This window comes from Aethalodelphis obliquidens, unplaced genomic scaffold (genome assembly GCF_003676395.1).
Source record: "Aethalodelphis obliquidens isolate GAN/ISIS:26980383/991018 unplaced genomic scaffold, ASM367639v1 scaffold35, whole genome shotgun sequence".
NCBI lineage: Eukaryota > Metazoa > Chordata > Mammalia > Artiodactyla > Delphinidae > Aethalodelphis > Aethalodelphis obliquidens.
The window spans coordinates 455796-480010 of record NW_020837979.1 but is presented as its reverse complement, the minus strand read 5'-3'; the positions used below and the strand labels follow the sequence as shown (position 1 = coordinate 480010).

The window sequence follows — 24215 nt, the reverse complement described above, 5'->3', positions numbered from 1 at the left end:
TTCTTATCTTTGCTCTGTTATAGGTGAGCTGTTTTCTCTTCTGGCTTCTATTAGGATTCTTTTCATTAGCTTTTCTTTCCTTTCTTTTTTCCAGCTGCGCGACATGCGGGATCTTACTTCCCCCACCTGGGATTGAATCTGTGCCCCCTGCGGTGGAAGTGCAGAGTCTTAACCACTGCATCACCAGGGAAGTCCCTAGCTTTTATTTTCTGTAGTTTATGATACACTTTGGTGTAGTGTTTTGTTTTATTTTTTCTTTTGCTACTTATCCTAGTTGGTGTTCTCTGAGCTTCCTGGTTCTGTGTTTTTGTTTCTGACATTAATTTGAGGGAGATTCTCAAGTCATTATTACTTCAAGTATTCTGTTTCTTTTTCTCTTTTCCTTCTGGTATTCCCCTTACCTGTATGTCACACCTTTTGTAGTTGTCCCATAATTTTTTTATACTCTGTTCCATTTTTTCAGTCTTTTTTTTCTCTATGCTTTTTTTTTTTTTGGCAGGGGTGGCTGCGTTGAGTCTTCGTTGCTGCACGCGGGCTTTCTCTAGTTGCGGTGAGCAGTGTCTGCTCTGCGTTGCGGTGCACGGGCTTCTCATTGCGGTGGCTTCTCTCGTTGCGGAGCACAGGCTCTGGGCGCGTGAGCTTCTGTAGTTGTGGCACACGGGCTCAGTAGTTGTGGCTCGCAGGCTCTAGAGCACAGGCTCAGTAGTTGTGGCACACGGGCTTAGTTGCTCCACAGCATGTGGAATCTTCCCGGACCAGGGCTTGAACCCGTGTCCCCTGCATTGGCAGGCAGATTCTCAACCACTGCGCCACCAGGGAAGTCCCTCTCTTTGCTTTTTAGTTTCTGAAGTTTCTGTAGAAGGTATCATCAAGCTCAGAGGTTGTTTCTGGAGCCCCGTAGATTCCACGTTTTCATCTCTAGTGTTCCTTTTGGTTCTTTCTCAGAATTTCATCTCTCTGCCTATTTTATCCGTCTGTTCTTTTGTGTTGTCTCCTTTTTCCATTAGAGCTCTTGGCTTGTTAATCATAGTTGTTTCAAATTCCCAGGCTGATTATTCCCGCATTCCTGCCGTATTTGGGTCTGATTCTGTTGCTTGCTCTGGCTTTTCAAACTGTGCTTTGCCTTTTGTGTGCCTCGTGTCTTCCTTGCTACCTGGACGTGCTGCACTGTGCCCTGGAGCTGCAGATAGGCCTTCAGTGCTGTGGTGGCAGGTGTGTGGAGGGGAGTGCTCTGGCTGTGTGATCAGGTCTCAGTCTTCCAGGGAGCGCGCGTCCCTGGCCTGTGAACTTCACAGGTGCTTCTCGGGTCTTCTGCCCCTGAGGTGGGGCAGGAGCGTAGAGTTCACTGGAGTTGGGTGTCATTTCCCTTCCCCTAGGCTGATTGGACTCCGATAAAACTCCAGTAGGTTAGGCTTTGGTAAAGTAGTTTTCTTGGGGACAAGTCTAACACTGGACAGTGCTACCACTTTTGCTTCAGCTGTCGAACATGCCTCAAGATGAGCAGGGAAGTCTGTCTGCTCACCTGTGTTTGAGCTCACCGTGCTCTTCCTTCCCGATGTCTCAAAGCTCCTTCTTCCGTCTCTCCTGTTTGGAGAACTTCCCTTAGGCAGTCTGATGACAAACTGTCTTGTCTTTTTTTTTTTTTTTTATGTAATTTTTATTTTATGTTGGAGTATAGTTGATTAACAGTGTTGTGTTATTGTCATGTGTACAGCATAGTGATTCAGTTCTACGTATACATGTGTCTGTTCCTTTTAAAGTTCTTTTCCCATTTAGGTTATTACAGAATATTGAGCAGAGTTCCCTGTGCTCTACAGTAGGTCCTTATTGTGTATCTGTTTTATATGTAGTAGTATGTATATGCTAATCCCAAACTCCCAGTTTATTCCCCCAGCCTTTCCCCTTTGGTAACCATAAGTTTGTTTTCTAAGTCAGTGAGTCTGTTTCTGTTTTGTAAGTAAGTTCATTTGTATCATTTTTTTTTTTTTAGATTCTACATACAAGCGATATCATATGATATTTGTTCTTCTTTGTCTGACTTACTTCACTTAGTGTGATGATCTCCAGGTCCACCCATGTTGCTACAAATGGCATGATTTCATCCCTTTTTATGGCTGAGCAGTATTCCATTGTATATACATACACCACATCTTCTTTATCCATTCTTCTGTCAGTGGACACTTAGGTTGTTTCCATGTGCTGGCTATTGTAAATAGTGCTGCAGTGAAGACTGGGGTGCATGTGTCTTTTTGAATTGTGGTTTTCTCGGGATATATGCCCAGTAGTGGGATTGCTGGGTCATATGGTAGCTCTATTTTTAGTTTTTTAAGGAACCTCCATACTGTTCTCCACAGTGGCTGTACCAATTTACATTCCCACCAACAGTGTTAGAGGCTTCCCTTTTCTCCACACCCTCTCCAGCATTTATTGTTTGTAGATTTTTTGAGGATGGTCATTTTGACCGGTGTGACATGATACCTCATTGTAGTTTTGATTTGCATTTCTCTAATAATTAACGATGTTGGGCATCTTTTCATGTGTCTTTTGACCATCTGTATGTCTTCTTTGGAGAAATGTCTATTCAGATCTTCTGTCCGTTTTTTGATTGGGTTGTTTGTTTTTTTGCTATTGAGTTGCTGAGCTGTCTGTATATTTTGGAGGTTAATCCCTTGTGGGTTGCTTCGTTTGCAAATATTTTCTCACATTCTGAGGGTTGTCTTTTCATCTTGTTTACGGTTTCCGTTGCTGTGCAGAAGCTTTTCCTTCATCTTAGAATGCTCTGATTTCCCCATCATTTCTAAAGCACATTTTCACTGGATTTCAGATTTGGGCATGACAGTTCTCTTCTTGCAGCATTTGAAAAATGTTGTGCCAATTCCTTTCAGTCAGTTTCTGTGGTTTCTGTTAAGAAGTCTGCTGCCATTTGAATTGCTTTCCCGTGTATGTTCATTTCTCTGACACTGCTTTTGGTTTTGTTCCCTTTCTTCAGTTTTCATGAGCTTGGCTGCGCTGTGTCTCGTTGGTCTCTGGGTCTGTCCTCCTTGGGGCTTGCTCAGCTGCCTCAACCTCTGCAAATGGCTTCCAGCCGCCGCCCCTTCAGCTGTTCCTTTGGCCCCGCTTGGCTTTCTGCTCCTTCCAGGGCTCTGATTGTCGTTGCTGTCACAGCTTTTGTGGCAGTCCCTCAGCTTCTCGAGTCTCTTCTTTTGTTCTCCTTTCTGCTCAGATTGGGCAGTCTCTGTTCTTGTGTTTCCCACTTAGCTGGCTCTTCCCTCTGCTCTCTGTTCTGCTGTTCAGGCAGCTCACTGAGGGGTTTGTTCTGGTCGTTGTGTTTTCAGTTATGAAATTTCTATTCAGTTCTTCTTTACATTTTCTTTGGTTAGACTTTGTTTTTCTTTGATGAGATTTTCTGTTTTTTTCTTCATTTGTTTCAAAAATGTCTGTAATTTCTCATTTCGTCACAGCTCCTCTAGCGTGTTTGTCATGTTGGTGTTGGCAAGTACTGGTTATCCTTTTTCATTCAGTTTGAGGTCCTTCTGGTGTGACTAGTGATTCTCTGTTGGAAACTGGACATCCCGGCACTGTGTCACGAGACTCCGGATGTTAGTAAACATTTTGTCTCGCCTGGCTGGCGCTGCTCTGCAGACGAGGGGCCTCCTCAGTCAAAGCCCTGGTTCCCCACCAGCCGGTGTGGCCATGGGAGGCGGTGGGGGTGGGGCTGGGGGCGCCTCACGGCTCCCACGTGGCCTCCGCTGACGCCGCCGTTCCGCCTGGCGGGGGTGGGAGTCCCCGCCTTCCTGACGACCTTGCTGGCTTTGGGGGGCTGGGCCACGGGCTGTTCTGTGGTGTTTGGCTGGAGCGCAGTCTTGTCTGCACGTTTTTTGTCTCGCAGGTCTGCCCTTTGCCGCCCTGTGGCCAGAGATCAGCGCTTGGCGTTAGGGTGGGCATTCTCTATCCTTTGGTGGCCGCTTTTTCGGCTCCAGATCTGGGAAGTCTGAAGCCGTATTGGGTGTTTGGGGCCCCAGCCAGCCTGCTTTCTTCTGTCCGCCTTTCAGTCATCTGGTGTTTGTTTTCTGTACAATGTCCAGGGGGTTTAGTTGTCTTCAGAGCAGGAAGACTGGGGGAGGTAATACCTGCTCAGTCTTGTGGCCAGAAATCTTATTTTCTACTTTAAAAAGTTTGTTAACCTGGGGGGCGGGTCAAAGTTGTTTTTGACATGTTTTTTGCCTTATAGTAGAGAAGGCAACCTGTCCTATAAAATATGGGTGAAGTCCTGGGGCGAGCGACCCCCGTAGGCGGGTCCTGAGCCGCACTGAGCACAGGTGCGTGAGACATCACGTTCTTCAGCAGAGACTTTGGTTTCTCTTCTGTTTCCACTTAGAGGGAAGTAGTATCAACACACGTTTAGGAAAACAAAAAGCTAATTTTTAGACATAAGCAAAATTCCCTTAATCCTGTCTTCCTAATGCATTATTCTGAGTAGGATTTTGAAATATTTTCTTCTATTACCTTTTCACGCTGAGGCTTTAAAGCACAAATGTATTATCTCTTCCTAATGATATCAAAAGCTTATTGATGATATATGTGAATTAGGTGGCACTGCTTGTGCGACTCACCACATCAGTTGGCCTCTGACACTCATAAAATCTCAGTATATCTGCCTCTGATTTTATGTGCAGAAATTCTAGAGCTGATGCTTTTTATCCACATTGCAAGATCAGTGCTTATCTGGGTACAGATGGGTCAGAAATCCTCAGAAGATGGGGGAAGCCGTTACAAAAGTCAGTGATACGGGTTTATAACAAAGGGAATTTTAAGTTATTTCTGAGTGTGGCTTCAGCACTCCCATCTGCAGCAGTTTGAATGCTTTTCCTGTGTTGGCTTCTTACCGTATTTGTGGAAAACCGTCAGAGCCTGTGTTGTTTTAGAGGGAGTTAATATGCCATCATTTCTGTTTTGCTCATTTTCTTGTTTGAGTTGATTCGCCCTGAGAATTGTCCGTGATTCTAACCCAGCATTTTTTTCTTCTGAAATGGATAAAATGTATCGCAATCGTGGTGACATTTACCATCTGACTGGGCTGTGAAGCAGCGAGGCGCTAGATGATCGGTGTGAGCGGGCACTGGGTGATGCTGGGCACTTCGGCAGTGGTGGAGGCGGGCAGCCCAGACCCCACAAGCCTCTCCTTGTTCCTTTGGCTGCTCTGTGCCAGAGCTCTCTCACGATCTGCTCTTAGATGTTTTGACATGGAATCTTGTCATAGTGCTTCTCCTAATTTAATTCTTCGGAAATTACTGTTTCTCATTTCTTAGTTGTACCCATTTCTTTTAGAGGAATATGTAGTATAAATATTTTTTTAAAGTTGATTATAAAATTACTGCTCTCCAGTCTTGCATATTTCCAGCTCCATTTGATCTGTTTTTAGTTAGCAAAAGATTGGCTTATTTTTACTTCATATATTGGATTGTAGTATTTGAAATACATATTTTCTGAACCTGAGTAAGTGTACTAAGACAGTACATGTTTTTAACAGCATTCGACTATGACGTCAACATTGAGGCGACTGGGTGAAGACATATTCAAAGGAGTAGTGACCAAGGGCCTTCAGGGTAATTCTTTCGAGCATTCTGGGGAGAGTAAACCAAAGACAGCTGCTTTCTTTAAGAGCTCCAGTTTACCACTGAGATTTTTATCAACTCTAATTGTTCTCAAAACAGTCACACAAGGTAAGCTTTCAGATGTGCTTGTGGTATAATCTCTTGTCAGTAACCAGAAGAGAATCCTCCGTAGTGGAGCAGTTCTTACACTATAGTTGAATATATTTTACATTTTCAGAATGAGCTTTTAAGTTGTTTTATACTTGTGACCCACTGTTAGAAACGACTTTAATTGCTGAATTTGAGAAAAATGAGTGGTGGGTTGGCTTTGTTGCCCCTCCCAGAGGCCCTTGTTGATGCTCTTAGATCACGTGCCCATAGCAACCTTTGCTGCCACTGCCCTTGCGTTTCCCGCGTGGTATTGAGATTGCTATTAATAGTTTACTGATTCCCACTAGAGCAGGGCCTGGCGGACTAGAGCCCATGGGCCAAATGTGGCCCACCACCTGTTTTGTCAATAAAGTTTTATTTGAACACAGTTATGTTCATTTGTTTCCTGTTGTCTCTGTTTTTGCCATATAACAACAGAGCTGAGTAGCTGGCAACAGAGACAGCCTGCCCTCCAGAGCCTATAAAGTTGTTACGTGGCCCTTCACAGAAAAGGTTTCTCAGCCCCCACACTCGTGTGTAAGTTTACCGCCTTGTTGCCCACTGTACACCCTGCACCCAGCCTGGTGCTTGATGTATACGAGGGAACGAGGAAATGAATGCATTAAAAATGTTTCCTTCAGGGACTTCCCTGGTAGTCCAGTGGTTAAGTCCCCGCGCTTCCACTGCAGGGGGCGCAGGTTCGGTCCCTGGTCGGGGAACTAAGGTCCTGCATGCCGCATAGCCAAAAAAAAAAAAAATGTTTCCATCAAAGTTGGCCGTTTTTAGTACAGTTTTGATATACAGCTATAAGTAGTTATCTTTTTTGGATTATTAAATATGAGAATTTGTGTTAAGGTGAGTGATACCAATGTAGTCAAACAATAAGTAGACCATCTTTCCTCCTTCCCTGTTGAGTTATATAACTCAGTCTGGTTGGTGGTTTTTTAAGTGCGCAGTGGGGGTCAATTATTTTGACTACTTTCTCTGAAGTATATTCTCCTGATTATAAGGAATTTAAGGGAAAAACCAAACTGTGACTCTTATTTTCTTAACAGATAGGGTGGTAACTGCCTGGAAGGTTGTTTGTGAGAAGGGGTATTAGCCAAGCCAGAGTCCACCACATGTCAGCATACATGATAGCGTCATTTGATACAAAGTGGTATTCATTACCGATGGAACGAATGGAAAGGAGAAATAAGCAGGAAGGGATTCGGTGCCTCCTGTCCCCCTTCTGTGCAGCACAGTATTGGCCGTGCTGACCACCTGTGGTGACCTTAAACAAGTGGGAATGAACATTGGAAAGGAATAGAGAAAACTGGTAACTCATGGGTACTCTTGTGTAAGTCTGACAGTCAGAGAAACTGGCTGAGAGATCAGTGTGCTGTGGTCTGAATGTGTGTCCCCCTCAAAGTTCACCTGAGGAGACCCTAATCCCCAGGGAGGTGGTGTCAGGAGATGGGCCTTTGGGAGGCGCTCAGGTCGTGAGGGTGGTGCCCAGATGAACAAGACCCCACAGAGCTCCCTCGGGCCTCCACCACGCGAGGACACAGCAAGAAGACCGTGAAGGGGGAGGAGGGCCCTCGCCAGACGCCAAACCGGCAGCACCTCGACCCCAGACTCCCAGAGCTGCGAGCAGGACCTTCTGTCCTTTCCTAGCCGTCCAGTCTCTGGCATTGTGTTACAGCAGCCCGAGTGGTCTAAGGCCTAATCTGGGTTTCAGAAAACGGGCTCCAGAGGAAATTCACAAAAGTCCATTGATTTTGACTACTGTCGTGACTAGAGCGTAACTACCGTGACCATCAGTAACAAGCAGCTGTAATGTGTGAAAAAGAGAGATCTTGTTCATGTAAGCAAAACAAAATAATGTAAAAAATGTGGATATTAATCTAACATGGGATCTGTAAAACCTCATCTGTTGTGAAATATAACAGGACATAAGTAAAGATTTGGTAAATAATGGGTGAATGAACAGGTTGATAAAGATTATCGCCGAAGTTAAAGGGCAGCAGTAAAGGACTTTCGTTCTTCTTACCCGGGAAGACCAAGAGTATTATTAGAATCTATAAGACACCCCAGGTGGCTGCATCTAATGGTACCAATTAAAATTCCAATATGGTTTGTGTAAGCTGAGAGAGTAGTAGAGAAGTTTATTTGAAAGAACATTTGCAGTGAGTGTGCTAATTTAAAGGAAACAAGTGAAATAGCAGCCCTGGGGCGGAGGCTTTGCCTTCGCAGATTGTAAAACAACTGTGATGTGTAATAATAAAAATGAGTAATATTGATATAAAACCTTATAATAGGAAAATAGTCCCGAATTGTCACACAACTGGCACTTCGTGTGCACTTACTGAATTAATGAATTTGATTGCTTCCTGGTCCAAGTCAGTTTTTTAAGAACATGGAATCATAAGCCAGCCCCTGTGGAGCTGGTCCCCTGGTCCCCTGTCAGCCTTCACTTGTCAGGTGCCCCAGAGAGGTCCTGAGGACTGGAAGGGGGCCGTTGGGTCTCAGCCAGAAAGCCGAGGAAGAGCCAGGAGAGCAGGAGGGCACCTAGGAAGCGCCGTTAGGGGCGGTGGTGCAAGTGTGGGGAAAGGGGATTGAGGCACACGCTGTCTTGCCACGCACTGCAGCAAGTTCCGGGAAAAGTAAAAAAGTAAGCGTAAGAAAAGCTCTTAAATTAAACAGTAGACCTGGTGAGAGGACATCTCCTACTTATAAAATAGAAGTGTCTGTTACAATATCGGTAAATTTAGTAGAGACAATGGAGAATAGATGTGTTGGATGATACACAGAATGTTAAACACTTAATAACCCCAAATATGTGGGTCTGTAAGGTGATTTCCTGTTCCACTGACTGGACAGTGTGGGTAGATTGTTCCTGAGAATCGACGCAGGTAGTGATCCTTGGTGTGGATTTGACACTGTCATGTCAAGCCCTTTGTATGTTGTCTGAACATGGTTATCCCCATTTGAGTGGTTCTTAGATCCCAGAGCCTAGACCTTTGTGCCGGGGCCACACAGCAGTGTTTGACAGCGTGGTTCAGCTCAGCTCTTTCTAAAGCCCACCTCTTGACCCTCCAGTGTGACTCCCCGAGACCATCAGAGGTAGTAATAGCAGACACCTACACAGTGCCTGCTGTCCTGGGCTAAGCGCCGCATACTGGCTGCTCCGACCCTTCCAGCAGGGTGGCGCGGGGGCAGCATTCTCTCACCCCCGTCCTGCAGGTGATACGTGGAGGCTAAGCCTGCGCCCTCCGTCACTGCTGTGCGGCTGTCTGACATTCACTGTGAGCTGCGACCTCAGACCCGTCACACAAAGCGAAGTGATCGGGGGATGTGCCCGATCATGCCCGAGGCATGTGTACATGCCCGAGGGGACATGTACAGCTTTGATCGCACTGTAGTTTAGGATCACTTTTGAAGTGCATTCTGGTTTCAGGAGCCACCAAGATGTATGCTAACGTTTAATAAGACTTATTGTAAGGAAACAGTTCAAAAGGGAACGAAGTCCCAGGTTGCTGGTGTGCTGTCTGCGCTGGTGGAGAAAGTGGGTGGGTTCTCGTGCTGTTGCCGGTCTTTTTCTAGCCACACTCGGTGGTTTCAGGGTTCCTCCCCACAGGAACCTGAGGAGGGACGTGGGGTTGTCATTTTTACAGAAGAACAAACTGTAAGGGAGCCAGATCTTTCTCGAGGACAGAGAAATGTCATGCGTCATCAACAATGATACTGCATAGGTGTGGGAATCAGCGTGAAACATTTTAATACAACTCTCTGTGCATGCACACTTGATCTTTACACTTGATCCGTGTAAAGATACGAGGATTAGAAGAAGTGATGAGAATCTTACGGGATGGGATTACCTGTCTTAGGGACAGCCTTCTCCTGTTTGACTTAATGTGTGCGTCAGGGCTTGTTCTGTAGTCCTGCCCTACCCGCTCTCGGCCCGCGACCTACACAGGTTTGTGTGTTTGTGATTATGCTGTCACCCCTCAGCCTTAGAGGGGTGCGGGGTGTGACTGCCGTGCTCAGGGGCAGGAAGGCTTGGCCTGGGGAGGCGACAGCGTGACCGGCAGGTGAGAGCTCAGCTCTGCAGCCACAGGCTCAGCCCCGTCAGTGGTGTGCAGCGTGGGCCCCTCCCGTTTCTGTGTTTGCACCGCTGCCTTCTGGCGTCCAGCAGGCCCCTAAGCTGTACGCTAGCCACTCTCCTTGTGGCCATCATTGCTGTTTGCTGTTATTAAACCGCTCAGGGTTGGTTTCCCCTGAGACAGAATCGATCTGTTGGATGCCGTTGGGTTTCTGTCGCTGCTCAAATGGACCACGTAAACACTTGGTTCTTTGGGCTCAGCTCCGCTGGGAGGCTGGGCTGGGCTCCTCCCCCATGCGGCCCCTCGCCTGCACCTGTCTACACCGCACCAGGGGCTGCTGGGCTGGAGGTCTCTGCCGCCTTCTGCGGTCACAGTCCCAGGTGGGCCCGGCCGCAGAGGCGGAGTCACTGCCGAGACTCGATCCGATCCGATCCGATCCTCGAGCCGGCCGTCGCCCACCGATGGCCTCTGATCAGGACTAAAAGGTGGTCTTGTTGAACGTCGGGACGTTTCTTAAACACTCAGTAGTACAGCATGTGTATAGAAAGAAACCAGGTTTGGCACAGTTGGTAACTAAACTTTTTTAGAATACTCTTTTAGAGGTTAAATTGGTTTTTGGAAATCTTCATTATTAGGGAAATTAAAGTAAGGAGGTAACTTTTAATTTCCCCTCGAAAAATTAGACCACTTTAAAAAAATAACCAGTGCTTCCCTGGTGGCGCAGTGATTGGGAGTCCGCCTGCTGATGCAGGGGACACGGGTTCGTGCCCCGGTCCGGGAGGATCCCACATGCCGCGGAGCGGCTGGGCCCGTGAGCCATGGCCGCTGAGCCTGCGCGTCCGGAGCCTGTGCTCCGCAACGGGAGAGGCCACAGCAGTGAGAGGCCTGCGTACCGAAAAAAATAAAAATAAAATAACCAAACACCATCTTTGTATCCCCTCCAAATTAATAAAGGACTACTTTTTAAGTTTGCAAACCTGCTGTATCGTGCAGCCTTCGGCCTGTTTAATCTGAGGCAATGCCGAGTGAGAAGGGAGAGGACTTGGTGTCAGATGCAGCAGGGCAGCACCTATCGTGGTACTTGTAGCCGGGAGCGGCCGTCAGCGCTCTCCTGCCTCAGCAAGGCAGCTCCGGAGAGCAGCTGCAGCTTTGCCGACCTAGATACACGGTCGCTTTGCAGTGCTCTGGAAGCTCAGAAGTTAAGTGCAGTAGTGTGCCTTGGGCCAGATGCTACCAGAAGTAAAGATGAAGTGTGTTATAAATAGACACAGAGGCACAGATCTTAAGTTCTAAAAGTTCTTTCACATGTGTTTTAATTTCACACAGGTTATTCCCAGCTTCTCATTCTTCTTTCTTTCTTTTTTTTTCTTTTTCGGTACGCGGGCCTCTCACTGTTGTGGCCTCTCCCGTTGCGGAGCACAGGCTCCGGACACGCAGGCTCAGCAGCCATAGCTCACGGGCCCAGCCGCTCCGCGGCATGTGGGATCTTCCCGGACCGGGGCACGAACCCGTGTCCCCTGCATCGGCAGGCGGACTCTCAACCACTGCGCCACCAGGGAAGCCCCTCATTCTTCTTTCTTAATAAATTTATTTATTTATTTTTGGCTGTGTTGGGTCTTCGTTGCTGCGCACAGGCTTTCTCTAGCTGCGGTGAGCGGGGGCCGCTTTCGTTGCAGTGCGGTGGCTTCTCTTGTGGAGCACAGGCTCTAGGCGCGTGGGCTTCAGTAGTTGTGGCATGCAGGCTCAGTAGTTGTGGCTCGTGGGCTCTAGGGCGCAGGCTCAGTAGTTGTGGCGCACAGGCTTAGCTGCTCCGCGGCATGTGGGATCTTCCCGGACCAGGGCTCGAACCCGTGTCCCCTGCATTGGCAGGCGTATTCCTAACCACTGCGCCATCAGGGAAGTCCCAGCAGCTTCTCATTCTTAGTAATTAGGGCTCTAATTATTTCTTTAGTTTGCGTAGCATGGACAGCAAAGAAGAGACAAAACCTGAGGCCAGAGGACAGGAATTTAGTGGTGATCCTGTCATATTTTCAGTGTGTTTCACAACACTTCTGAGCCTTCTTTAAACAGAACTTTCAGCAGAAAAATTAACTCACTAGTGCGTGAACAGCATGAACAGTTTCTGTTGCTTCGAATAGTGTGTTGAAAGAGTTTTAGAAAACTGGAATGTTCTTGCACATTTGAAAGCACGGTGTAAACTGTTGTAGCCATTGAAGTATCTTAACTCATCTGCGTTGATCCCGGTCACATCAGTGCTTCCCAGTCACCCGTGGAACATCTTGGAGAACGTTCCAGGGCTCCTGACCGCAGGTGCCGTCCCTGCGTCGGCTGTGGTCGGATCTCCAGCCATTCGTCACGGTGGAGGCATCGCAGGAGACTCTGGGCGGGTCAGTCTCCTGGGGCTCTTTGAGGGGCTCCTGTTTGGTCTGGGTCAGAGGGCAGAAACCCTGGTTTAAAACCCACTGAGCACGTTTGTATGAACTTGCATTTTGAAACAGGTGACCGTGTGGCAACAGTAATCTCAGGAGCGTTGTCAAGATCACGGTACTAATGCTGTTGAGATCTGTGGAAGCATGCGGTAGTTACAGGCAGATATGGGGACCAACATTACTCGTGGTGTTTACTGTTAAGCATCCATTGTTTTCTTTCTTGATGTAGAGAAGGAACGGTGTTTATTGTGACTTAAGCGGTACAGTAGGGAAATCTGAACGACTTTTGCCCTGTCATAATGTAATGTCCCTCCCCGTTGGCCTTCAGCCTGTCGCCTCTGGTCGTTCAGTTTTTCCTTTCCTCTTGGATCCATGGAAGTGGCGGTGTTCCCTTCCTGCCGTCCGCGTCTGTTACCAGCTGGACCACTGATGCAGCCGCTGTTTGACGCCCTGTCTTTCAGCCGACTACCTGGCGCAGGCGTTTGACTCTCTGTGTCTGGACTTGAAGGCGGATGAAGGGAAGAGCCTGTTCCTGGAGTACCAGGCTGTCCCGGTGGTGCTGAGCCACCTGAAGATTTCCAGCAAAGGGCTCCTGTCCTGCGTCGTCGACAGCCTGCTGCAGATGACAGTGGAATCCAGTGAGTGTTACATCTCTTCTGACAGTGTGACTCTGCGGGTCAGGCCCTGGTGCCTCTTATACCCTAAATGCTGTGTGGTAGCGTCTTTAGTCCCACCCCGACCCTTCGTCCACATTTCCACGAAATCGGCGCAGTTTCCAGGGGGCCCCGGCTGTGTGGATTCGTTCTGCGGCGTCACTCCCGTCCTCGAGCCTCTCTCTGCGCTCTGTGTCCCGTGTTGTCCCTGAGGCTGGGAGGGAGCGGGGCCCTCAGACACGTCCCCACCTGCAGGGGGGGTGGGGACCCGGTTCCCTCCGGCGGTCGTGCTGGGGTAGCGCGCTCTTCGGACTTGCGGGCGGTGGCCCCTCACCTAGCCCGGATACGGACGGGGGTGCCGAGCCCGGGTGCTCTGGTTCGCTTTGGCTGCCTTGTTGTTTGGGCCCCAGGTGAGCTCTCGACTTGTAAGAAGCAGCATTTAGCTTCGGTCATTCCTTTTCACGTGGAGCTGCTCCTTTTCCCTGTGTTGCATTTCTGATTATGCCTTTCAGGAGGCGGAGCCCACAGACGGGACCTGAGCCTGGGAGTGAGTGCGCGAGGCCGGGTGCCCGGTGGCCGGCCCCGGGCAGGGGGTTTGTAGGCAAGACACAGAAGCAAAGCGAAGCACCTGTGTATTTGTGTCTAATATAATGTTTGCCTTATTTGGCTGTTAGGATCGTTGTTCTTGAGTTCGGTTTCTCAGATTCTGGTTGGGTTCTGCTCTGTCTGGTGGGCTGTGACCTGGGGGGACTGGAGCCACCTAGTCTGGTGGCCGCCTTGTTTACTGACTGTCGTGACAGTATTTGGGGAAAGTGTACTGGGTTCCCGGCACTGGGTGGCAAGTTCAAGAAGACTGGTCCTCGGTGCGGAGGTGGAGAAGCGGTAGGAGCTCCGTCCGTCCTGGGCCCCTGCGGCCGCAGGGTCCCTTCTCTGCCCGGCCCCGCTGCTCCCCAGGCGTGAGGGCTGCCCTTAGCTGTGCAGGCAGAGTTCTTTGAAAGCTGCTGTGACGCGTTTCCTGGAGTGTAAATTGAGGGCTGTGCGTTGATTTACCTGAACATACGTATTGTGAGCACACTGTTACTTTTAGATTGAGGGCTTCTGGTTATCTGTTTTGGGCGTGAATGTAAATCGTACAATAACTGAGCAATGTGCTTTTAGAAAACTACTCGGTGGTTTCTTTTTTTTCTTCCTGTCAGTGGTAAAAGCTGTTACTTATCTGGGTTTAGCTGTGTAAGGACATGAGTCTTACTTTATTTTAAAGAATACTTTCCTTTTCTTGTCAGACGTAGTTTTATTTTAAAGAATACTTTCCTTTTCTTGTCAGACGTAGTTTGAATAGAACATTTAAGTTTGTGTTTGTATTGTTAGTTTATTGTCTTGTGTGCCCCAGAAACCGTCTTGTCGAAGGTGACACACCTGAATGGCAACAATGTATTTGAGTACATTTTGCACACCTTGTTTTTTTCAAGTATAATTTACTTTTATTATAAAAGTAATAGAAATTTGGAAACTGGCAAAAAACCAAAAAGTTTTAGTATCCAAAAATATGTGCATTTGCAAGCACACCCTGCTCTATTGTGCTTTTTCCAAGTACTTTTTTTTTTTTAAACATGCTGAAGGTTTGTGGCGACGCTGCCTTGAGCAAGCCGGTTGGCACCATTTTTCCCCCAGCATTTGCTCACTTCCTGTCTCTGTGTCACATTTTGGTAATTCTCACAGTGTTTCACACTTTTTCATTATTATTATATTTGTTGTGGTGATCTGTGATCAGTGGTCTTTGATGTTACTCTTGTAATGGTTTGGGGGGGGTCATGAACTGCACCCTTAGATGGTGAACTTAATAATGTGTGTGTTCTGACTGTTCTGCCGGCCGCTGTTCCCTGACACACAACAGTATTGAAGTTAGGCCAGTTAATACCCTACAGTGGCTCAAAGTGTTCAAGTGAAAGGAAGACTCACACGTCTCTCACTTTAAATCAAAAGCTAGAAATGATGAAGCTTAGTGAGGAAGGCATGTCGGAAGCCAAGATAGGCCTAAAGGCAGGCTTCTTGCAACAAACACTTAGCCGAGCTGTGAGTGCAAAGGAAAAGCTCTTGAAGGAAATTAAAAGTGCTACTTCAGTGAACACAGGAATGATAAGAAAGCAAAATAGCCTTCTTGCTGATTGCAGAGAGTCTCGGTGTCTGGACAGAAGATGAAACCAGCCACAACGTTCCCTTAAGCCAAAGTCTAATCCAGAGCAAGACCCTGCCTCTCTTCAGTTCTTGAAGGCTGAGAGACGCGAGGAAGCTGCAGGAGAAAAGTCTGAAGCCGGCGAGGTCGGTTCATGAGGTTTCAGGAAAGAAGCTGCCTCCGTAACATGAAAGAGCGAGAGGAAGCAGCAAGTGCTGGTGTAGAAGCTGCAGCGAGTTATCCAGAAGATCCAGCTAAGAGAATTCACGAAGGTGATATGAAAAACTAGGGCTGAAGGCTTACCAATTTGAGGAAAGACATGGTTTTACAAATCTAAGAAGCTAAGCAAATGCCAAAGCTCAGTGAAGTTCAGGATAAACCCAGAGAGACAGACCCACACGGAGACACATGATGTTAAACTGTCAAAAGTCAACGACAGAGAATCTTGAAGGCAGCAAGAGAAAGTGTGGTCTGCACACAATGGAATATTACTCAGCCTTAAAGAGGAAGGAAGTGCTGGCACCTGCCACACCTTGGATGAGCCTTGAGGACATTGTGCTCAGTGCAATAAGCCAGATACAGAAGGATAAATCCTGTATGATTCCACTCATGTGAGAGCCCTAGAATCATCAGACGTATAGAGACAGGAAGTAGGGTGGTGGGGGCAGAGGCTGGAGGGGTGGCTGGTGTTTCACGGGGACAGAGTCAGCTGGGGAAGATGAAGAGCTTGGGGCGGGGGCGGTCGGGGGATGTTTGCCCAACGGCGTGAATGCGCTTCACACTAACAAAGACTACACTTTTATAAATGGTCAAAATGGTAAATTTTATGTTACGCATGTTTCACCACAATTTGAAAATTAAATATAAATGAACTTTCAGTACTCAAAAAAAAAAAAAAAAACCATTCAAGCAAGGCAGAACTGTAGAGAGCATTAAGTGTTTTTTCCAAAAAAATCCCCGGAAACCTTGTCATTTGGAAATACCCATCATCAGTGTTCGGTGGATGTAATTGCAGACACCGTCCTGTGCATGTGTCCTTGGAGGAGGGGGCCGGGTGGGTGGGTGGCAGGTGGAGATGCTGTAACACAGGGGGCTCATTACACACGTTATTTAGTGAGACGTGCTTAATCTAACAGGAAAAATGAAGCAGAGTTGAGTCAAAAATGTTCACAGGCTTCTTCTGTTAAGAAATAAGGTGAGGGCTTCCCTGGTGGTGCAGTGGTTGAGAGTCCGCCTGCCGATGCAGGGGACACGGGTTCGTGCCCCAGTCCGGGAAGATCCCACATGCCGCAGAGCGGCTGGGCCTGTGAGCTATGGCCGCTGAGCCTGCGCGTCCGGAGCCTGTGCTCCGCAATGGGAGAGGCCACAACAGTGAGAGGCCTGCGTACCGCAAAAAAAAAAAAAAAAAAGAAGGTGAAAAACATCAAGTCTGTCTATTTTTACCTTTTTTATTGTAAAATATATACAACATAAAATCTTGCATTTTAACCATTTTTAAGTGTGCCCTGTTGGTTGCACCGCTCGGTTTAGGCAGTGCTGACACCCAGCCGTGGAAGGTGGGCACTGGCACCACCGCTCTTTCCTTCTCCCCACCTCCACTTCCCGGCCGTTTAGTTTGTATCTTTCCTGTGACGGCAGAATCTGCGCATTTGCTTCATGCTAGTTTCTTCTTCTTACTTTGCTTTATGTTAGTTTTACATTTAATCACATTCAGCGCTCAGGATTAGTCCTTTGACTGCAACCTCTGCATTTCTGTTCTTAATTCTCAATGATCTCTTTTTTTTAATTAATTAATTTAATTTATTTATTTTTGGCTGCATTGGGTCTTTGTTGTTGCCCGCTGGCTTTCTCTAGTTGCGGCGAGCGGGGGCTACTCTTCGTTGCGGTGCGCGGGCTTCTCACTGCGGTGGCTTCTCTTGTTGTGGAGCATGGGCTCTAGGCACGCGGGCTCAGTAGTTGTGGCTCATGGGCTCTAGAGCACAGGCTCAGTAGTTGTGGCACATGGGCTCAGTTTCTCCTGAGCAAGTGGGATATTCCTGGACCAGGGCTCGAACCCGTGTCCCCTGCACTGGCAGGCGGATTCTTAGCCGCTGCGCCACCAGGGAAGTCCCTGAACTATCTCTTAATCTTGCTCCCTCGCCTGTTTGCACCCCCCAGTTTAGGAGGTGCTGTGGAGGCTGCTTCGTGTTGTGTTGGAAGCGCTGCCGGGGTGCCTACACTCAAGGAGGTCCCGTCTGAGTGCTCATGCTGGGTCGCACGTGGTGCTTCGCGGCTGTCTCGAGAGGCCAGAGGGCAGCCCGGCCTTCCCAGCAGTGGTGCCCTGCTGCTCTCCTGGGTGGTTGATAGCTGCTTCCTCCCTCAAGCCCACGGTGTAGCCCTTGGATGTTGCCTGGGTTGCTGTTGTGCTCGTTGGATCTGCAGGTCCAGTTCTGTGTCCACTTAGCATTTCACATATAACATAATATGTAATCTTTTTCTTTTATTAACTTTATATCGTTAGGAACACCAGTTGTCCTCATCGATCTTTTTTGATGGTTTTCCATATCTTGGCTTCTTTCTGGTCCTTTCATTTTTGTTTTCATTCTCTGTGATGATCAGATTGTTATGATAGTAATCTAATTTTCAGCTCTGTCTTTTCGGTTTCTTGATGTTTTAATTTATTACTTCTTTAATGGTGGTGTTTTGATTCTCTCTCTCTTAAATCCTGTTTATCATCTTTTCTTTCTTATTTTATTGACTAGCCTTGTTATTAGGTTAACTGAGACCTCAGAACTCTTATGGAAAACTGTTCTGTTCTTTGTGTTTTCTTTTAGGTTTGACTCTGCCTTGTGTGTGCTATATCCCTTTCTGATTGATTGGTTGATTGAGTGGTTGATTGATTGCTATAACATGCTCACCGAGTTGACGTTCTGTCTCTTTTTAAATCTATTTTATACATATTAGTGTATATATGTCAATCCCAATCTCCCAATTCATCCCCCCCCCGCCCCCCGCTTGGTGTCTGTACATTTGTTCTCTACATCTGTCTCTATTTCTGCCTTGCAAACCGGTTCATCTGTCTCTGATGACTCTGGTTCCCTGTCCTCGTGGACGGGGTGGGCCTTCCTCACTCTGCCTACCATTTGTCCCAGTCCAGGTTTTCTCTCCCTTCCGTGCCACAGTTTGAAAGCCCTTTTCCCTAATGTATCCGTTCTTTCCTGTAGCCGGTGGCTCTGGTGGTGACGTGCTCTTTGCCAGATTCTCAGGGCTGTGTTCTCACTTCTCAGATTCTGCTAAACTATCTCGTTTGGGTTCATTTAACCTAGTTAGTGGGAGGCGTGGGTGTCCTGTTCCCATAGAGAAATTCTCTTGGCTTCAGCTGGTTCCCAGTACAGTTCGCTCTGGGACTTTGTTTTCAGTTGATTCCCTGTCAGAGGAGTGAAGAGGCGGCAGTGGCTCCTCTGCGGGTTTGTGGTGGGCGGGTTGGTGAGAATTCCCGAGGTTGTGTCCCCTCCCCCGTGTCTTGCGGAAGAGGGGCGTCGAGGTGGGCTCAGGCCCTGCTCTGGAACTCCATGCTTCTGTCCTGGGCTGCCTGCTGCCAGTTTTAAGGTCGTGACGAGGACTTCTCCCCTTCCTTTGTCTGTGTGTGGGTTTGGTTTTTGTAAATGAGGTTTTTTGTTTCATTTGTTTTACAATTTTTGATCCATATGACTAGGTGTTGGGGAGAGAAATTCTCTCAAGCACTTTTATCTTCCCATTTTAATCAGTGAAGACATCAGTGAAGTTTAGAAGAGGAGTCACCTGGCCTTTTGGGCCTTTGGTTCTTCTTTTCCTCTCTCGTACTGGCCACGTGTATTCAAATTGAAAATCTTCTAAGCTTAAAAAATATATAATTAATTTAAACACGGTAGTACTGAAGAAAATGTTGACTCTAATGTTTCACCTTTATAGGTAAACCTAACCGAATGCATATATGAATCTTTGCGTTTCCTTTCTCTTGTTTGACGTCTGTCTCACAGGTCAGAAGAGAGATTGGAAGTCAGGCCAGTGAACCTCTTCTGCTTCTAAAAGACCTTTATAAGCTTTACTTTTAAAATATGCGGGTGTATTAAACTCTTTGCCTGGTCTTGGCCTTTTTCCATTACAGAGGTCATACAAGGAAGTTCACTTTTATTTGGAAGTGCTTACTTGTAAATATCTGTGTTTTATTCATGCCAGGACCTGATTTACACATAAAGTAAAGCAAAATAAAGGGAGATGCACTCTCTTACACTTTTGCAATTTACAAACAACTATCATAACTTGCTTAGGTGTTTTGCGGGCTCTTAAATGGAAAGCATTGATACTGTGGCCTGTGGCAGTGTTGAGAACCCCCCGAGGTGGCTCCGGCAGTGACTGGGGGCTGTCCCTCTCCCCGGACCTCACTCGTCAGCTGTGCAGTGGTCAGCCTTCCGGTTGAGAGTGAATTGCACCACGGGTCTCAGGATCTGAACCGAGGAAGGTGTACAATTGCTTAACGAAGCTGCTTGAACTCTGGGTGTATTTTTAATATATTTGCAGATTATGTGCACCATACTCGTAACCTAAAGTTCATTCTTCAGAAAGAGTCTGTGTGTCTGAGATCGAAACACATGTAGACACTTGGTGGGCTCCCGTGGGGAGGTGTGCCTTTCCCCTCCAGCTTCTCACCGCGGGGTCCCGTGCAAAGGGCACAACCTTGATTCCATGCACCAGCTTTCACTTCCTGTTACTAGAACATTCCTCCGACTGTTATTTTGGGGTTTGCCAGTTTCACCACTTAATAGTTTATTTTCCTCAGTACACCATCAAAATACTGGCATAGAGTCTTTCCGGCTGTGCTTATGTGCTCAAAAAGAATGATGAGCGCAGACTTCTCTTATTCTTACGTCCTTTAGTCACTGATTTGTGCTGGAAATAAAGTTCTGTCTCCATTTTGGGAGCCCCTGAGTTTTACAGGGGAATTTAACTGTTTTAAAGGCCACAGTTTAACGTTATTGTATGATTTTTGTTTCTGTCCAGGCTTCCCTAATTACAAATGTAAGTGACTTACACCTTGGAAAGCATTTTTACACATTGTTTTGTTCAGTGGAGCTTTCAGTTTTCACGGTTACAGACTTTACAGGGACTCTTTCATACACCTTTGTCTACGTCTCTGTCAGAGTCAAAGGATATCACACTTCAGTCTCTCATACGAATCTGGCAAATTGCAGTTGTCTCACTACACCAGCACTGAGCTGAATGTTGTTACTGCTTTTGTTCTGTTGTGAGTTGCTTGCTTGCACCCTTTGCTCATTTCTAACAATATTAGGTCCATCTTTTTCTTAGTGATTTATAGGAGCTCTTTTTATAGTAAAGTATCAATTCTTCTGGCAAATATATTACGAGGAGATTTCTGCCCCCAACTCCCGCCCCACCAAGTTTGGCATTTCCCTTTTGTTTTGTTTTTTAGAGCTTTCGCCTTTTCATTTGTTCTCATTTCTTTTACATAGACATTTAAAGTTTTTTACCTCATAAAATTTTTCAATCTTTTCTTTTATGAATCTTTCCCACTTTTGCTTTTATGCTTTAAAAAGTTTTTTCCTATTCAGCGATTATGTAAGTTGTCATTAGCACATAAATGAAATTCTTAAATTTAGGGTTTTTAAAGAATTACTACCCCAACAGAATTTCTTACTGCTAAGTATTTAAACAGCCTCCTCTTACGGACTTTCTTCTAGATTCCGCTTAATGGAAGTTTGACACCAGGGGAAATGGTCTTACCTTCGGTTTGCATCGTTCAACAAGAGCCAGTAGTATTTTAATTCTTCAAATGATGGTACTTTCCCCATAGTTTAGGAGGGGAAAGAATGAACACCCAGTTCAGTGTTGGTGAGTCCATCCGCAGGCGCGCTGGCCCCTCACCGCGGACCTGCCTGTCTCGCAGGGTTCCTGCAGCCCTTCCTGCAGGTGTGCAGCTGCTCCCTCTTCTTCCGAACCTGCTCGGTGCTGCTCCGGGGCCCGAAGCTCGACCTCCACATCCTAGAGAAGCTCAGCATCATCCTACAGAAACTGTCCAAAATCAAGTAAGAATTTCGTGTTTCTGACATTTTTTGTTAGGACGTATCTTACTGTGGTCATTTAGATGTTTCCGAATCCTGTAGTGGCTCAACCGTGATGACTAAATCAGAGTTTCCAGTAAATGTGTAGAATATTAACACTGATCCAAGGCCACACGCTTAGGGACAGAGTGGACCCTCGCACAGCTTCCTGCACGCTGGTGTTCTGCGACGCAACAGGTGAAAATAAGGGAGAGAATAAAACAATCTATTTTGTAGATCCTTATTATTGACTGCAGTGAGTTGAGGGAAGAGAATGAATCAGGCAGAAAAGATTTTAAATGATGCTGGTAACAAACTCTTATGGGCATGCTACTGCCACTGGTTTGGTTTTATTGCAAGAATTGAGGGCTTTCTTTTCATATTTCTTCTTTCCCCAATGCACACATCGGTAAAACCAGTTTATAAATTATAAAAAAAGGACATAGGCTTTAAGCCGTGTTTTCCTGGAGTCTTGTATATGCCAGTGTTTCCCTTGAGGCACCTCTGAGCACCTTCTGTCCGTTGGGTTTTTATGACAGTGCAGCGCTGGGCTGGTTCAGCTCCTCTGCCCGCCCCGCCCCCGTCCCCTCGCCTGTGACTTCCATGGCAGCGAACCTGGGTGTCTCGCCAGGCCTCAGCATGCAGGGATGGTGAATACAACGCATCCTGAAATTCCTTGTGGTTGTGTGACCGCAGGTCCGTCTCTTCTGTTTGGTGTCGCACACCGTACCGCACTGTAGGGAATTATTGTCAAATTGTAACCTCGTACGCAACTCACCAACTTACGAGTTTAGCTCTGGTATCAGCTAAACTTGTCAGTTCGTTGTCTTCCTTTGCCTGCAGGCCGACGGGCTGTGATTGTCTCGATTTGTAATCAGTAAATTCTCGAGGAGGCCTGTTGCCAGTTTACCCTCTGTGGTGGCACAAGGCTGCAGTGGCGTCACTTAGGTTTAATTCCTTCTCAGCTCTTAATCCCTGGGCTTTGTTGAAGTAGTGCCCAGTGCAGCTGTGTCCTTGGGCCAGAGTGCTTTACGGCTGGCAATGTGTTTTGTAGTCCGTGTTCATTTCAGACGTAGATGAAGAACTAGAACGAAGCTTGAATGAGGAGTTGGGAGAAGCTGACGCCCAAGCAAGTCTCAGGGTAAATCTGTAAACCCTCCTGTATCGGGTGGTGGTCACTTGGGTTACTGGAGAGGCAAACAGATGGATGTACACAAGGAAATGGGAAATACGCTACCAGGTGTCATTCTCATGATCGAAAGTGAAGTTACTGATTGGTCACTATGCAGAGGATGGTTGCAAAGGTATTTTGGAGCCAGGTCAAGAGGCCAGGTAATATTCTGCTGCGTTAGAAAGCCCAGCTTACTTAAAATAAGGTGGTCAAGTATTTCACTCTTTCCGGCTGTGAGGGAAAAGTCCGCTCCAGTAGTGAATAGGGTGCACGTTTCAGGATGATAAAATATTCTCTTTTCTCCTTGAATACTTTTCCACTTTAGGCCTATTTCATACAAGCTATTTTGTTTGTCTTGGCATGTTAATCCTTTAGTTATCCATTTCCCCACACTTACACATAACGTATCTCTCACTGTTCCTAAGTGTGTAATTAAATTAATGTGCTCATTCTCTTACAGGAGTAATAAGAAGCTCTTTGAACTCTTTACAGTTCATCTGATGCTTCAAGAAATACAAAGGACGACACATCCAGAGCATGCATTTCTCTGTATTAACCTGAATTCAACTCTGTTCAATTTGGGTTTAACAAAATGCAGCTCCCTGGCCTCCAGTACAAACCCTTAGGCTGGCTCATTATTATTTATAGGTATTACCTATGTGTTGCTACTTGTAAGACTGTAAAAATCACCAAAGTAACGACCAAGTAAGTTATGAGTAGCATCATTTATCATGAAAAATGGAAAAATTCTTTTAACCTTTAAAATGGAACCTGTAGAAGCTGTGGAATGTGGATTTTTTCCATTCGGCTAAGGTGGTACTAATGTACACGATGGAATTTTCAGGGTTAAGAGCCTGGAGTTACGTTTTGTAAAAATGTTTTAGGAAAATCCTTTGGAATAAATTGGCGTTCATGTGGGAACAAGGTTAGAGCGTGTCATCGTTCTGTTTTCTTAATATGTTAAAAGTCCCCCTTCTAGAAGCGTATGTACACACACTTTAGCTGCCATAGTTCCCGCACCCAGAGAGCTCTCTTGCCATCAAAGGTGAGTGACGTAGCCAGAGGTCTGGGTAGAGCTCGGGGCGTAGGACAGAAAACTGACACACAGAGGAAATCATCCTGAAGACTGATAGAGATTGTCCTCTACCAGCATTTAGTCTCATTTTCAGAATCTGGAAGAAAGTCTCAGGAAACTTGGGCCCCTTCAAAAGAATGTGAGAGACTGTGCTGTTTGTGAAGCAGAAACAGAAATCCATAAAGAGCTGGCTAATGTGAGGGTGAGGCTTACAGGCACTTAAAAATGCAGAAGCGACAGTGAACGCGAGAAACCCATCACCAGTGCTTGAGGAGGTGGAGCCAGCGCTGGGGGGCAGGGGAGGTCCCGGGAGAGGGCGGCGGCGCACGGCGGCGGGGCTGGCGCCTCCTTCCGAAGGGGCCACGGGGCACAGGCAGAGCAGAAGCCGAGCTGAGAGCCGGAGTCGAGTGGGGACCGAAGGCCCGTGAGCGCACGCCAGGCGTGATGGGCCGCTACCTGCAGGAGGAGAAAAGCAAGCCAGCTCCTGCGGTGCCAGAGGTCAATCGGGAGGACTCACACCTAGTGAACATGCCTGGCGTCGGTGTTTTCAGATTTGCAGGTGTTCAGAAGTTATCCACTTACATACCATTCCTGAGAAAAGAAACTGCACAGATTATTGTAACCAACTTAAAATTGAGTTTATTAACTCAGCCTCGTACCGAAAGACTGTAGTGGGCTCTGGAACCACTGAAACGTAAATAGGTTTAAAGATCTGTTGTAATTTGTGTATAAAATGGAGTGAAACGTTAAATTCCTCAAAAGGGTAAATAATGGGGAAAGCAATAGTTAAGAGTGTTTGGATGAGACT

At 46.9% G+C, this 24215-nt stretch overlaps 1 protein-coding gene across 8 annotated transcripts in view; it reads left to right on the top strand.

The window, feature by feature from the left end:
• Positions 1–23261, top strand: part of CCDC138 (coiled-coil domain containing 138) — a 48912-nt gene extending 25651 nt beyond the window's left edge. For 7 of the 8 annotated variants that reach the window (XM_027128656.1, XM_027128661.1, XM_027128663.1 and 4 more), the window contains 4 exons: positions 5531–5723; positions 12720–12896; positions 21008–21146; positions 22793–23261. In XM_027128656.1, the coding sequence (XP_026984457.1) occupies positions 5531–5723; positions 12720–12896; positions 21008–21146; positions 22793–22958 (675 nt within the window). In that variant the 3' untranslated portion in view covers positions 22959–23261. The remainder of the gene's footprint in view (positions 1–5530; positions 5724–12719; positions 12897–21007; positions 21147–22792) is intronic. The other variant, XM_027128659.1, reaches the window with a different exon arrangement.
• The last annotated feature ends 954 nt before the right edge of the window (positions 23262–24215 follow it).